Here is a 13,464-nt window from a genome sequence, read left to right on the forward strand (position 1 = left end):
CAACAACTTGATAATTAGGGAAGATTCTGAAAATACCTAACTTAATAACCATTTCCTGCATTTTACCTATTTTACTCATTTGAGGTATTGCTTGTAGGAAAGGAGGGATCTCACTTTGAATTTGAAAGTTCCAACAGCCTGGCCAATATTATCTTACCTTTTATAATATCCTTAAATAAGAATATTAAATGTAACTGAATTAAAGCCTCCTTAATTAACCAAAGAGCTTTGCAAATACTTTCTACACTATAATGATGTTATGATGAATATTTTTCTAAAGAGAATAAATGTTTCCTAATGACCATATTTTATTTCCATAAGTAAAAGTGACAGTTGAAGTCTTTCTCAGTTACCAAATTTTCTCTAAACAAGAAAGTATAGAAAGGACCCTATAAAGCATATTTAAAGGAAAATTAAGACATATAACCTAATTCATGGGTTTTGCTATTGAAAAAACTTTTTACTGTTCCCATTTTTATACTTTTAAAAAAAATCTCATTACTTTAGATTTTACTTTTAAAAGGAATACTTTATATGCAATAACATTTCATTCTCTTGAATAAAGTTCCAAGTCTTCTTTTTTTAGAAAGAAAGGAAAAAGGAAGAATAAAAATATGCAAAGCTTAAAATTTGTTACCCCTTTCCACTTACTTGCCCTGGACAGTGTGTGTTCATGTGTGTGGATATATCTGAACATACATGCACTGTGACACAAGCATATATAAAAACCACCATTCTAAGGCAAAAAATACTAGCTGTTTATTATTTTATAACTGCATTAAATTTATAGTCTTTTGAGAATGGAATTTTAATTTTGAGGTAATTTAATTAGCAATAATCGTGCCTCGGATAAACCTCATTGGCTATGATACTGCCACTGCGCAAAGCTTAGGTAATTTCTTCTAAAGTAAAGTGGCCTTAGTGTCATTTACCTTAATGTTAAATATGTAGTCTTGATACAAATACATGCACAGTTCTGTCTTTTGATGTGTTTTCTTAAAAGACTAATCTTGTTACACACTTTTAATTCTGTACTGACAATTTTTACTATAGATTGAGATAAAGGGCAGTATAATCCCTTTCTCAGTAAAATTCTATATGTTGAAATGTTAAATACTTTAAAAATATATATGTTGAGTTTTTGACTTAGGATTATTTGTGATATCTTCCAAATTCTTTTATTGCTTTTTACTATAGTGTAAAGCCAATTTGATTGATGTCTTTTGATTTTCTTTCATAATTTTGTCAATTCTTCCTCTTAGTAAGAATATAATGAATTTTGTGTAGTACCAGAATAGAAATCAATTTTGGTTCTTTTTCTTTTGCGTGTTTATCTTTTTTATAAATAGAAAGCTTTATTTTCCAGACTGAGATATGAGCTAATATTAGATTTAGGCTAAGTAAAAAGCTAATAGCAATTTTTTCTTTCAGATCTCTATAAAAATGGACTCCAAAGAGCTAACTTCGTACCCTTCATTGCTGTCCTAAAGGTAAAGAAAATCACTTACTTGTGTTTACTGATTAATATCATATTGATTGATAATTAAGGGCTTTTATAGCATTGCCATGGTCTTGCATTCAATCAAATTTCATTTTGATATTAGATAGTTACAGTCAAAGACAGTAAAGGAGAAAAGAATGTTTTTTATATAGTATTTTTATATAGTATTCAGCAATGTGTACACAGGAGAAATTATAAAATATAGTCTAAATTATTGTCTAGCTGAAACATTTGATAGTTTGCATTTATAAATTTTAATTTGAGGTTTGCTCATAAATATTATAGTGGAATGTTTAACCTTATACATTGATTTCTGAAAAAAATGTTTAATGTTCCTGTTTCTTTCAGGCTAATGGTCTTTAACATGTTTTCTCAGCTATTAAAGTTGTTATTCTAGAGTAGCATTATTACAAAAATATTCTAATATATTTAAATGTGATTGCCATCAAGTTATCATAAAATTATGTCAAGTTGAGGCACATAAATAGTTTAAATATTTGTGTGTATCATCACTGCATAGAGTTTGAAATAGTCTTCATTACAGTCTGATTAAGAATAAAGTACCCTCCTTTTTCACTCTTAATTTAAATAATTTTTTACACAATTATTCAATAATTCTATATTCTACCAATATTTGAGACCTACTATGTGCAAAGTGCTACATTAGGCATGATGGGTAATGCAGTCATGAAATAGACTATGTTTCTCGCTTATAAGTCATTTATAATCTAGTTGGGCATATAGTACATACACAAATACCTATAACACAAAGCAAAATGAAGTACTAAAAAAGTACCAAAAAGAAGCATATGTGCCAAAATATAATTCTCGTAATTCTTAGTTACATAATTTTTCCCAGTCAATAACAATATAACTGAAGAAGGGATAAAGTTGTATTATTTTTTAATACCTAAAAACCTCAAAAATTCTTATGAAGAAGTAGTAATGGGATGCCCTGCATGGCCTCGTCGGTTGAGTGTGGACTCAGCTCAGGTCATGATCTCAGGGTCCTGGGATTGAGCCCCCGCCAGCGCTGCACTCAGTGGAAAGTTGCTGGAGATTCTCTCCCTCTTCCTGTGCAACTCCCCCCAGCTCACACTTGTGTGTTCTCTCTCTCTCTCAAATAAATAAATATTTAAAAGAGAAGAATATTTTTTCTTCAAATATTCTAAAGATATAGTCAGATAATCTTTTTGAAATTGTTGTTGGTACCAAACTTTATTCTCTGTGCTATACTTAGGAGAATTAAAATATCTATTTCCTTGACCAATTTTAAGTTCCCAGAGGTTTTTAATTTCTGTGAGATATTTATAGATGTAAGGAAAAGTACTCTGAAGATTTATGCTGTTGGCATTTTTTCCCTTTTATATTCATGTTTTACATTTGGGGAGAAGGTAAATCTGCAGTTTTCTCCATGCTGGGAATCCAAAGTGATTTGGTATATGTTGATACCAAAATATAAATAGGGAAGCTGAGAAAAATGGGTGCTAAAAATAGTATCTTCATGTAGCAGAAAATATACAAAATATAAAGAGTGAAGGCTCACATAATGAAACAAGTTAAAGGTTCTCAGGGAATTTTGTAGGTACACTTTTTTTTTTAACCACAAACCTTATTTTTTGACCAGTAATTTATCATACTTTAATATGTAATAGCATTATTAATAAGCAACTAAATTGGCCAGATTTAATTTAATTTTTTTCCCTTTCTCACCCTTAATTTTTTTTTTCTTGGAGAGGAAGGAACACCAAAGAGATAAATAATCCAAATTTGAAATTGAACAAGAACAAATAAATTTGAACATAAACTAAAATTCATAGGGAACTAAATACCAGATTGGATGAGAAAATATTTAAAATGTCTCATTTATTCAAAAGACTTTTCACATGTAACAAAACATCAGCCCGATAAATATACACTGTGGCTGGTTTCCCTGGAACTTTTTTGGTGGGCATATGAAGTTTCCCTTATAAGGAAAGGTTGTTTCATATTTATTTAAATGATATTTTGCCTAGTCACATATGCTCGCATTACTCTTGCATATTGGCCCAACTGAGAGAAATATATAGTAGAAGTCAATCTTAAAACAAATAGAGAATCTTAGTTTAATGAAAAGAGATTATAGGGATCCCTGGGTGGCTCAGTCGGTTAAGCGGCTGCCTTCAGCTCAGGTCACGATCCCAGTGTCCTGGGATCGCGTCCCGCATTGGGCTCCTTGCTCAGCAGGGAGCCTGCTCCTTCTCCCTTTTCCTGCCACTCCCCCTTCTTGTGCTCTCTCTGACAAATAAATAAATAAAATCTTTTTAAAAAAAGAGAATATAAACCAGATAGAAATTTATTTGGGGAAAAACTACAGTGTAAAATCCATTTTTTCCTTTATGTTCTCTTATTGCTTGGAGTATTGCAAAAAAAAAAACCCACAAAAAACAAAAAACACCCAAGAGCTTTTGTTTTTTGTTTTTTGTTTTTTGCAATACTCCAAGCAATAAATCACAAGTTCTTGTAGTGAATTAGACTTGTTAATTAGACTATAAGCTCTTAGTAAACAATAATATTGTTATAAGATAGTAGAAATGATGAGGAGGACTAATATGCTATTAAAAAACAAAATGTGGTATGTTCATACAATGAATTATTGTTCTGCCATAAAAAAGGAATGACATATGCTACATTATGGACAAACCTTGAAAACATACTGAGAGAAGCCAGAAACAAAAGGACAAATATTATATGATTCCACTTATATGAGGTACCTGGAAAAAGCATATTCAGAGAAACAGAAAGTAAAATAGAGGTTACCAGGGGCTGAGAGGAGAGGCGATTGAGTGGCTATTGTTTCATGGGTAGAGTCTCTTTGGGATGATAAAAAAGTTCTAGAAATAGACAGTGGTAATGATTGCATAACATTGTCAATGTACTTAATGGCATTGGATTGCACACTCAAAAGGGTTAAAATAATAAATTTTATGTTGTGTATGTTTTACACCACAATTTATTACAAAAAGAAAAAAGTCATTGTGCTGGCAAGGATTTATAAAATGTTCAGGTACATTTCCTTAGGAAGTCCTCCTACAATAACCCCTTCAAACAAAGAAAGGCAAAACAAAACAAAAGCAAAAACTTGTATATTATTTCCACTGCCTTTTAAGTACGGAGGCTCCTGTTTCGCTCTTACTTGCACTTTCTTTGAGTTTATTTTGCTGTTCTTTTTCTAATTTCCTGAGATTAATTTTTAAAAAATCTCATTTCAGCCTTCATTCCTAAATGCATTTAAGGCTATTTTCTTTAAAATAGCTACATTCATTAAGTTTTGATACTTACTATTTTCACTGTTAAGTTCAAAGTATTTTCTAATTTCTATTGTGATTTCTTCTTTAACCCATGAATCACCCGGAAGTATGTTTCTTAATTTCCAAACAAACATAAGAAATTTTCTAGTTATACTTTTGTTATTTTCTTAACAAGTGCTTGATTGCATTGTGGTTAGACGATATGCTCTGTGCAACTTAAATCCTTTGAAATTTGTTGAAACTTGCTTTATGGCCTAATATGTGGGCAATTTTTGTAAAAATATTCTCTGTATTCTTCTTTTTTAAAATATTTTTTTAAGTTTTTTTATCTAAGTAATTTTTACACCCCATGTGGGGCTTGAACTCATGACCCCAAGATCAGGAGTCATGCTCTTCCAACTGAGCCAGCCAGGCACCCCATATATTCTCTGTATTCTTAAAAATAATGAGTATTCAACTACAATTGTTTGTGATAGTATATATAACACAGTACACCCATTAAATTAGAATTTTTAATTATGCTTTTCCAATTTTTATTATTTTTTCCCATCAATTACTATGAAGCTCATGGAAAACATCACTCATTATGATTGTGAATTTGTCTATTTCTCTGCTAGTTCTGTCATTGACCTTACATATTTGGAGGCTATGTTAATAAGTTGCATGCAGATTTAAAATTATTAAATATTGCTTGTGAACAGAACTTCCTTAATGAAATTTTTTACTAAGTAGTAATATAAGCTCCTTTGTTTCGAGCATAGTCATAATTGCCTGTTGAAGCATTTTTGTCATTTCTGCTTTAAGTTGCACATGCATAGGGTATTTTTATTGGGTAATTTTAACATCTCTGTCACCTTGATGTTGGCATCTATTGATTGTCTTTTTACATTCAGTGTGAGATCTTCTTGATTTTTGGTATGAATGAATTTCATTGGAATCTTGGACATTTTCATAATTTGTCATGAAACTTTGGATCTTGCTTTTTAAATCATTTTTTATTGTGATAAGTACATATAACATAAAATTTACCATTTTAACCATTTTTAAGTATACAGTTCAGTGGCATTAAGTACATTCACATTGTTGGGCAACCATCACCCACCATCTATATCTAGAACTTTTTCATCTTCCCAAACTGAAATTCTGTACTCATTAAATAATAATTCCCCATTCTTCTCTACTCCCAACTCCTGGTCATCACCATTCTACTTTCTATCTCTGTGAATTTGCCATTTTTAGATACCTTATATAAATGGAATCATAAAATATTTGTCCTTTTGTTTCTGGCTTTTTTTCACTTAGCATAATGTCTTCAAGGTTCATCCATGCTGTAGCATGTGTCAAATTCCATCCCTTTTTAAGAAATAAGATTCCATTTTATGTATATACCACAATTTGTCCATTCATTTGTTGATGGACATTGGGTTAATTCTATCTTTTGGCTCTTGTGAATAATGCTGCTCTGAACACTTGTGTGCAAATATTGGTTGAGTCTTTTTAATTCTTCTGTGTATATACCCAGGAGTGGAATTTCTAGGTCATATGTAAATCTATATTGAAGTTTTTGAGGAACTGCCATGCTGTTTTCCTTAGCAGCTGCACCATTTTATATTCCCACCAGCAATGCACAAGGTTTTCAGTTTCTTTACATCCTTGCCAACACTTGTCATCGTTGTTGTTGTTGTTCTTCTTCTTTTTTGCATAATAGCCATCCTAACAGGTATAAAGTGGTAGCTAATTGTTGTTTTGATTCACATTTCTCAAGTGATTAGTGATGTGTAGCATCTTTTCATGTGCTTATTGGCCATTTGTCATCTTTATTTCACTTATTTTTTTAAGATTTATTTATTTATTTTAGAGGTTATTTATTTTAGAGAGAGCACGAGTGGGAGAAGGAGAGAGAATCTCAAGCAGACTTCATGCTGAGTGCGGAGCCCTATGCATGGCTGGATCCCATGACCCTGAAATCATGATCCAAGCCAAAACCCAGAGTTGGTCACTCAGCCAAATGTGCCACCCAGGAACCGTGGTTTGTCATCTTTATTTTTCTAAGATTTTATTTATTTATTATTTATTTGACAGAGAGAGACAGCGAGAGAGGGAACACAAGCAGGGAGAGTGGAAGAGGGAGAATCAGGCCTCCTGCAGAGCAGGGAGCCCAATGAGTGGCTCCATCCCAGGACCCTGGGATCATGACCTGAGCCAAAGGCAGACGCTTAATGACTGAGCCACCCAGGCACCCCTGTTTGTCATCTTTAAACTTTAGTTTTAGATGGCTTTTTTGGACACTATTCTGACAGAAGGTTAGGTCCTGTCTCATTATTGCCAGCTGTAGGTAGAAGTCCAGGTTCTTTGTTCAGCAACTATTGAGCAGATGCTCCTTGTTTCAGCTGGTGGAGAGGTTCCATTGATGTCATCAGGGGAGGGAAGTGGTGCTCATTTTTGACTGGCAGGGATGAAAGTTTCAGTTCCCTACTTGGTCTTCTCTGACATTACTGGCAGGAGGGTTAGAGTGCCTCATAACAGCCTTCTGAGAATATACTTCTAGACTCCTCTCTTGACTAGAATCGGTGGAGGTGGTACCACAGTTTGTTTTCCCTGTGGTGTTTGCTGCAGTAAAAGTTATTTTTGGAAAGTTGTCTCTTTTGTTATGCTGCCATTTTCCTGGTCCTTTGGCTAAAGAGAACAGACTTTTGTTGGGTCCTCATTTGTCTGTGTCCATTGCCATTTCTGAGATGCTGGCTTCTTCAGCTCCAAGTCTGAAAAATTTGAATTGGGAAAAGCGGAGAACTCACCATTCTTTTGTTTCTCAGGTCTTGAGATCCCTAGCTGTTCTTTCTTCTTTCCACTTTTTAATTATATTCTTATGTTTATTTTATATATAATCTCCAGGATTTTCAATTGTACATAGCAGGAGGCGTAGGGAAGGGACATCTACTCCATCTTCCCAGAAGTAGAAGTCAGTTTATTAAATGTCCTTGTCTACTAATTCCATCATTTCTGGTTTTATTTTTGTGGTCTGATTTTTTTTCCCCTGGTTCTGAGCCCTACTTTCCTGCTTCTTGACAAATTTAATAATTTGTGATTGGATGCTGGACATTGTGATGATTATATTGAGTGTTACTTCCTTCAAGGCTGTTGAATTTTATTTTGGCAAGTGGTTATGTTTCTTGCAGATCAGCTTAATCCTTTCGAGGCTTGTTTTTAAGCTTCGGTAGTGTGTCTCAAGTAGCCTTTACTCCAAGACTATTTTAGCCTTTCTTTTACAGGTGACCCTTCTAGGCTCTTCACTGAATCCCCTTAGTGTCACTGACATCTCTCTACTCTGGCTGTTCACAATGCTCATATCTTCCAGCTTTGTGTGGATTATTCTTTTCCCAGTATTGTGAAGTTTCACCTTATGCATGTGCAATTTACTATTCAGCCAAAGATTATAGACATTCTCTATGCAGCTATCTAGAGCTTTTTCTCTGCCTACTTCCTTTTTTACTGAACTCTTTCATACAAATCCCAACTGCCTCAATTTCCCTAAACTCTGGTCACTGTCTCTTCAACTCATTTAGACTGCCGTGCTACAGTCTAGAAATTGCCTCTGACAGGAAGCCATGGGAAATCAAATGCTTGCTTGCCTGACTTATTTCCCACATCTCAGGGATTGCTATCCTCTGCTACCCAATGTATTACGTCTGATGTTTTACATGTTTTGTCCAGTGTTTTAGTGTGTAATGGCAAGAAGGTAAAATTGAGTTCTAAATACTCTGCCTTGGCCAAAAGTATAAGTTGCTTTCTTAGTTTTGGTTTTTTTTTTTTAAGTATAGTTAACATACATTCTTTTAATGAGAGTATAATTAACATGTATTAGCCTCAGGTGTACAACATATTGATTCAACAATTCTATACATTACTCAGTGCTCACCACAATAAGTATAGTCACCATCTGTAACCAAACAGTGTTATTACAGTATTATTGACTATGTTCCCTAAGCTATACTTCTCATCTTCATGACTTATTTATTTTATAACTGGAAATTTGTACCTTTTAATCCTCCTTATCTATTTCACCCATCCCCCCACCTGCCAACAACCATCAGTTTGTTCTCTGTATTTAAGAGTCTGTTTTTTTCATTTTTTATTCGTTTTTTAGATTCCACATATCAGTGAAATCATATGGTATTTGTCTTTCTCTGTCTGACTTATTTCACTTAGATAATACCCTCGAGGTCCATCCATATTATTGTAAATGGAAGGATCTCATTCTTTTTTATGGATGAATAATATTCCATTGTGTCTATACCACATCTTCTTTATCCATCCATCTATTGAGGGACACTTGGATTGTTTCCATTATCTTGGCTATTGTAAATAATGCTGCAGTGAACACTTGACTGCATATATCTTTTTGAATGAGTGTTTTTGTTCTCTTTGGGTAGATACCCAGTAGTGGAATTACTGGATATACTATTTCTATTTTTAATTTTTTGAGGAACCTCCATACTGTTTTCCACAGTGGCTGTGCCAATTTACATTTCCACAGCAGTGTACCAGGATTCCTTTCTCCACATCCTTGCCAATACTTGTCCGTTTGTTCATTCACTATTTCTTTTTTTTTTTTTAAGATTTTATTTATTTGACAGAGAGAGAGACAATGAGAGAGGGAACACAAGCAGGGGGAGTGGGAGAGGGAGAAGCAGGCTCCCTGCAGAGCAGGGAGCCCAATGCGGGGCTCGATCCCGGGACTCCGGGATCATGACCTGAGCCGAAGGCAGACGCTTAACGACTGAGCCACCCAGGCTCCCCTCATTCACTCTTTCTTTCTTTCTCTCTCTCTTTTTCCCTCTCTCCTTCCTTCCCTCCCTTTCTCTCTTTCCTTTTGTAGACTCCATGCCCAGTGTGGAACTTGAATTCATAACACTGAGATTAAGAGTCGCATGCTCTACCAACTGAACCAGCTAGGCATCCCAATACTTGTTATTTCTTGTCTTTTTGATTCTAGCCATTCTGACAAGATGTAAGGTGATATCTCATTGTGGTTTTGATTTACATTTTTCTGATGATTAGCGATGGTGAGCACCTTTTCAAGTATCTCTTGGCTGTCTGTTCAGGTTCTCTCCCCATCTTTTAATCTGATTACTTGGGGCTTTTTTTGATGTGGGGTTGTATAAGTTCTTTATGTATTTTGGACATTAACCCCTTATTGGATATATCATTTGCAAATATCTTCTCCCATTCAGTAGGTTGCCTTTTTGTTCTGTTAATGGTTTCCATTATCTTGGCTTTTAATGGTAAAGAAGAAGACAGGATATTTTGTTATTTAGGAACTCAGAACCATTTTTTTTTTTTACAGATACTTCAAAAATATAAATAGGATAACTATTTTAAAAAAGCAGTGATGGGAACATCTTTCCTATGTTTAGAGGAATCTTTAAATGATGGTGCAATCACATGAAGGGATATAGTATACTTACTTGGAATGATATTTTCAAAAAGCTTTTGATAATGTATAATAATGCTCACAGGTAATGTGAGTGAAAAAGTGTGATGCAAGGGTGTATCTATAACTCTCTTAATTATGGAGGTAGTATACATGCATTGGAAAATACTGGTAATAAGTACCATCAAAATGTAACTAGAACTTATTTCTGGATAATAAGATTATAGATGATTTACATTTTCTCTGTTAGACTTTTCTAAGATTTCTAACATTAGACTTTTCTGGAATGACCTTGTGTTATTCTTTATAATAAGACCCATTTTTTTTTAGCGGGTAAGTTTTTGCCTACCCTTCTTAGGAAATCAGCAGACATGGATGGGACTACTCACATTCGAAGTTGAGAAATTAGCAAAAAGCAAAATGGAATGAGCATAGGTCCTCTGTACAGAGGCTATCATGAAAAGAGTAGAATGGCGGGCACAGGAAGGAAGCAGCAGGAGCAGACAGGAGAGGTAGATACGTACTAACAAGTAAACGTACATGAAGAGTGTACTTTGGAAGAACTACCCCAAGAAACGGGAGACTTTTTCAGATAAAACTTTTCTGTATTTTAAAAGAAATGAAAGAAGTTATGGGTACCAATGAAATATGAGAACAGAGATGAAGTAACTGTAACATTAGATGGAAACTGAGGTGGCAGAGCCAAGAAAAGAGAGTGAGGGGAGACCCATTAAAAAAGTGAAGAACATCTTAGAAAAAGCAAGTTAAAGAATCAAAACTGCTAAAAATAAAATTAGTGATAAAAAGACCCAACTTATGAAGAAATCAGACAAAAGGAAGCTAGAAGAGTCAGAGAGAAGACTATAGCTATGGAAAGTGGACAACAGAGAGCAAACATTCACATAATTCATATTTCTAAAGAGAAAAATAAAATAGAGGAATAATACATTTTTCTGGTGTATAACTGAACTTCAGGGATAAAGAAAGAGTCCTACAGTTAAACAGAAGAAAATTCAGTGGGAAAAAATCAAGCTGGATTGAGACTTATTTGCTACAAGTAGATAGTAGAATAAAATAGTTTTTGCTTTATTAAAAATAAATATGTGCCCTCTTGTTAGCTAAGCTGACATGAAAATCTAAGCCTGCAGATACATATTTTTGGATATGTGATGTCAAAGGAGTGTAGAACTTATGAAAATTCTTGAACAAACTACTTTAAGATTAAGTCAAAATTAGTAACTTGTAAATGGAGATATTATGGTAAGAAAACATTGGTGATGATCATTGAATTTATTAAATATTGTCTTACTCTGGTCGGGAAGTGAGTAAAATTTTTTCATAACCAGGTGGGAACTTTTGTAATTGAGTTAACTACAGAATGCTAAAGAATATAGAAAAGGGGACCCAACCCGCACTAGTGGTTTGAGTGGAGTAGATGGTACATGTCAGGAGTATTTCCAAAGAACAAATGCTTAAATTAAATAAGCATATAATAAAAGTTACCAGGCGGGCGCCTGGGTGTCTCAGTCGTTAAGCTCCTGCCTTCAGCTCAGGTCATGACCGGGATTGAGCCCCACATCAGGCTCCCTGCTCGGCAGGAAGCCTGCTTCTCCCTCTCCCACTCCCCCTGCTTGTGTTCCCTCTCTCACTGTGTCTCTCTCTGTCAAATAAATAAATAAAATCTTTAAAAAAGTAAAATAAAAGTTACCAGGCAAAGTGGGAAAGGGCATTCATCATGGAGGAGAAAATACATGGAAAAGACAAAAGCATTAGAATTACCAATTTAAAATTTTGTGATTAGTAATTCTTTGAGCTTTTCATAAAATAATAACTATCGCTATCCTTCTGTTTGCTTGAAACTTGGGAATTTATTTAAAAGTCAGATTTTTGGGACACCTGGGTGGCTCATTTGGTTAAGCATCTGCCTTTGGCTTAGGTCACAATCCCAGGGTCCTGGGATCAAGTCCTGCCTTGGGCTCCCTGCTCAGCGGGGAGCCTGCTTCTCTCCCTCTGCCCTTCCCCTACTAGTGCTCTCTCTCTCTCTCTCTCTGACAAATAAATAAAATCTTTTTTAAAACAAGTCAGATTCCCCCCAAATAAAAGAATATGTTTATATTATATGTACAGTAGTTCCTTGTTATCCAGTTTCACTTGCTATGGTTTCAATTACCTGAGGATCCCCCATGGTCTGGAAGCAGGTGATCCTCCTTCTGACCTATTGTCAGAGGGTCAGTAGTAGCCCAACACTACATCACAATGTCTTTGCCACTCCATTCTCTTCATCTCACCACGTAGGCATTTTCTCATCTCACCTCATCACAAGAACGGTGAGTACAGTACAGTAAGATATTTTGAGAAGAGAGAGAAACCATATTCACATAACGTTCATTACAGTATATTGTTGTAATTGTCCCATTTTATTATTAGTTATTGTTGTTAATCTCTGTGCCTTATTTATAATTTAAACTTTATCTTAGGTATGTATATATATAAGAAAAACCTAGTATGTATAGGGTTCAGTACTATCTGCAGTTTTAGGTATCTTGGATTGTATCCCTCACAGATAAGGTGGAGGGACTTAAAATATTTTAAAAACAAATAGTACTTAATATTCCCTTATGTCTATAAAAAAGAATGGTTGATACTATGATTATTGTGCCTGCCTCAAACTTGAAACTCCTTGCTGACCATGTGACACAATGTCCAGATTTTGCTGATTTATTCTTAAAGAATCTTTGTTGTGATTTTAATAAAACTTAGGCAGTTCTTCTAAGAATATGAACAGATATAATTGTGAAAGCATGTGTTGGTATCTACCTAGCACTATTCTATAAAGTTAAGTACATCCGTCTCAGTTCTGCACTGAAGGACTGTGATAATCTATACAAGGAGTTGATAAACTATAGCCAGTGGCCAAATCTAGGTAGCCACCTGTTTTTGTAAATAAAATTTTATTGAAAAACTTCATGCCTATTCATTTATGTATTGTCTATGCCTGTTTTCACACTGCAGTAGCAGAGTTAAGTAGCTGTGGCACTTATGGCCTTCAAATCCTAAAATATTTACTATCTGGCTTTTTATAAAAAGTTTTCTTATCCCTGATTTATACAACATGCAAAGGAAAGAGAAACAAGTGTTTAAAAAGAACATATGTATATAGCACTTTTTTTCTATAAAGTATGACTTGTTTTATGTGATGGAAATCATGTGTCAGCATAGATTCATTACATTAGTAGGTCTTG

At 34.3% G+C, this 13,464-nt stretch overlaps 1 protein-coding gene and 1 pseudogene across 3 annotated transcripts in view; one reads left to right on the forward strand and one right to left on the reverse strand.

The window, feature by feature from the left end:
- AFG1L (AFG1 like ATPase) overlaps nt 1–13,464 on the forward strand; it is a 223,698-nt gene that overhangs the window by 118,498 nt on the left and 91,736 nt on the right. For all 3 annotated transcript variants that reach the window (XM_073893739.1, XM_025863601.2, XM_073893740.1), the window contains one exon: nt 1,432–1,490. In XM_073893739.1, coding sequence (XP_073749840.1) covers nt 1,432–1,490 — 59 coding nt within the window. The remainder of the gene's footprint in view (nt 1–1,431; nt 1,491–13,464) is intronic.
- On the reverse strand, nt 761–889 carry LOC112819487 (U4 spliceosomal RNA; annotated as a pseudogene).

The sequence above is a fragment of the Callorhinus ursinus genome, unplaced genomic scaffold, assembly GCF_003265705.2.
Source record: "Callorhinus ursinus isolate GAN/ISIS: 27379988/994484 unplaced genomic scaffold, GSC_fseal_2.0 scaffold6, whole genome shotgun sequence".
Taxonomy (NCBI): domain Eukaryota; kingdom Metazoa; phylum Chordata; class Mammalia; order Carnivora; family Otariidae; genus Callorhinus; species Callorhinus ursinus.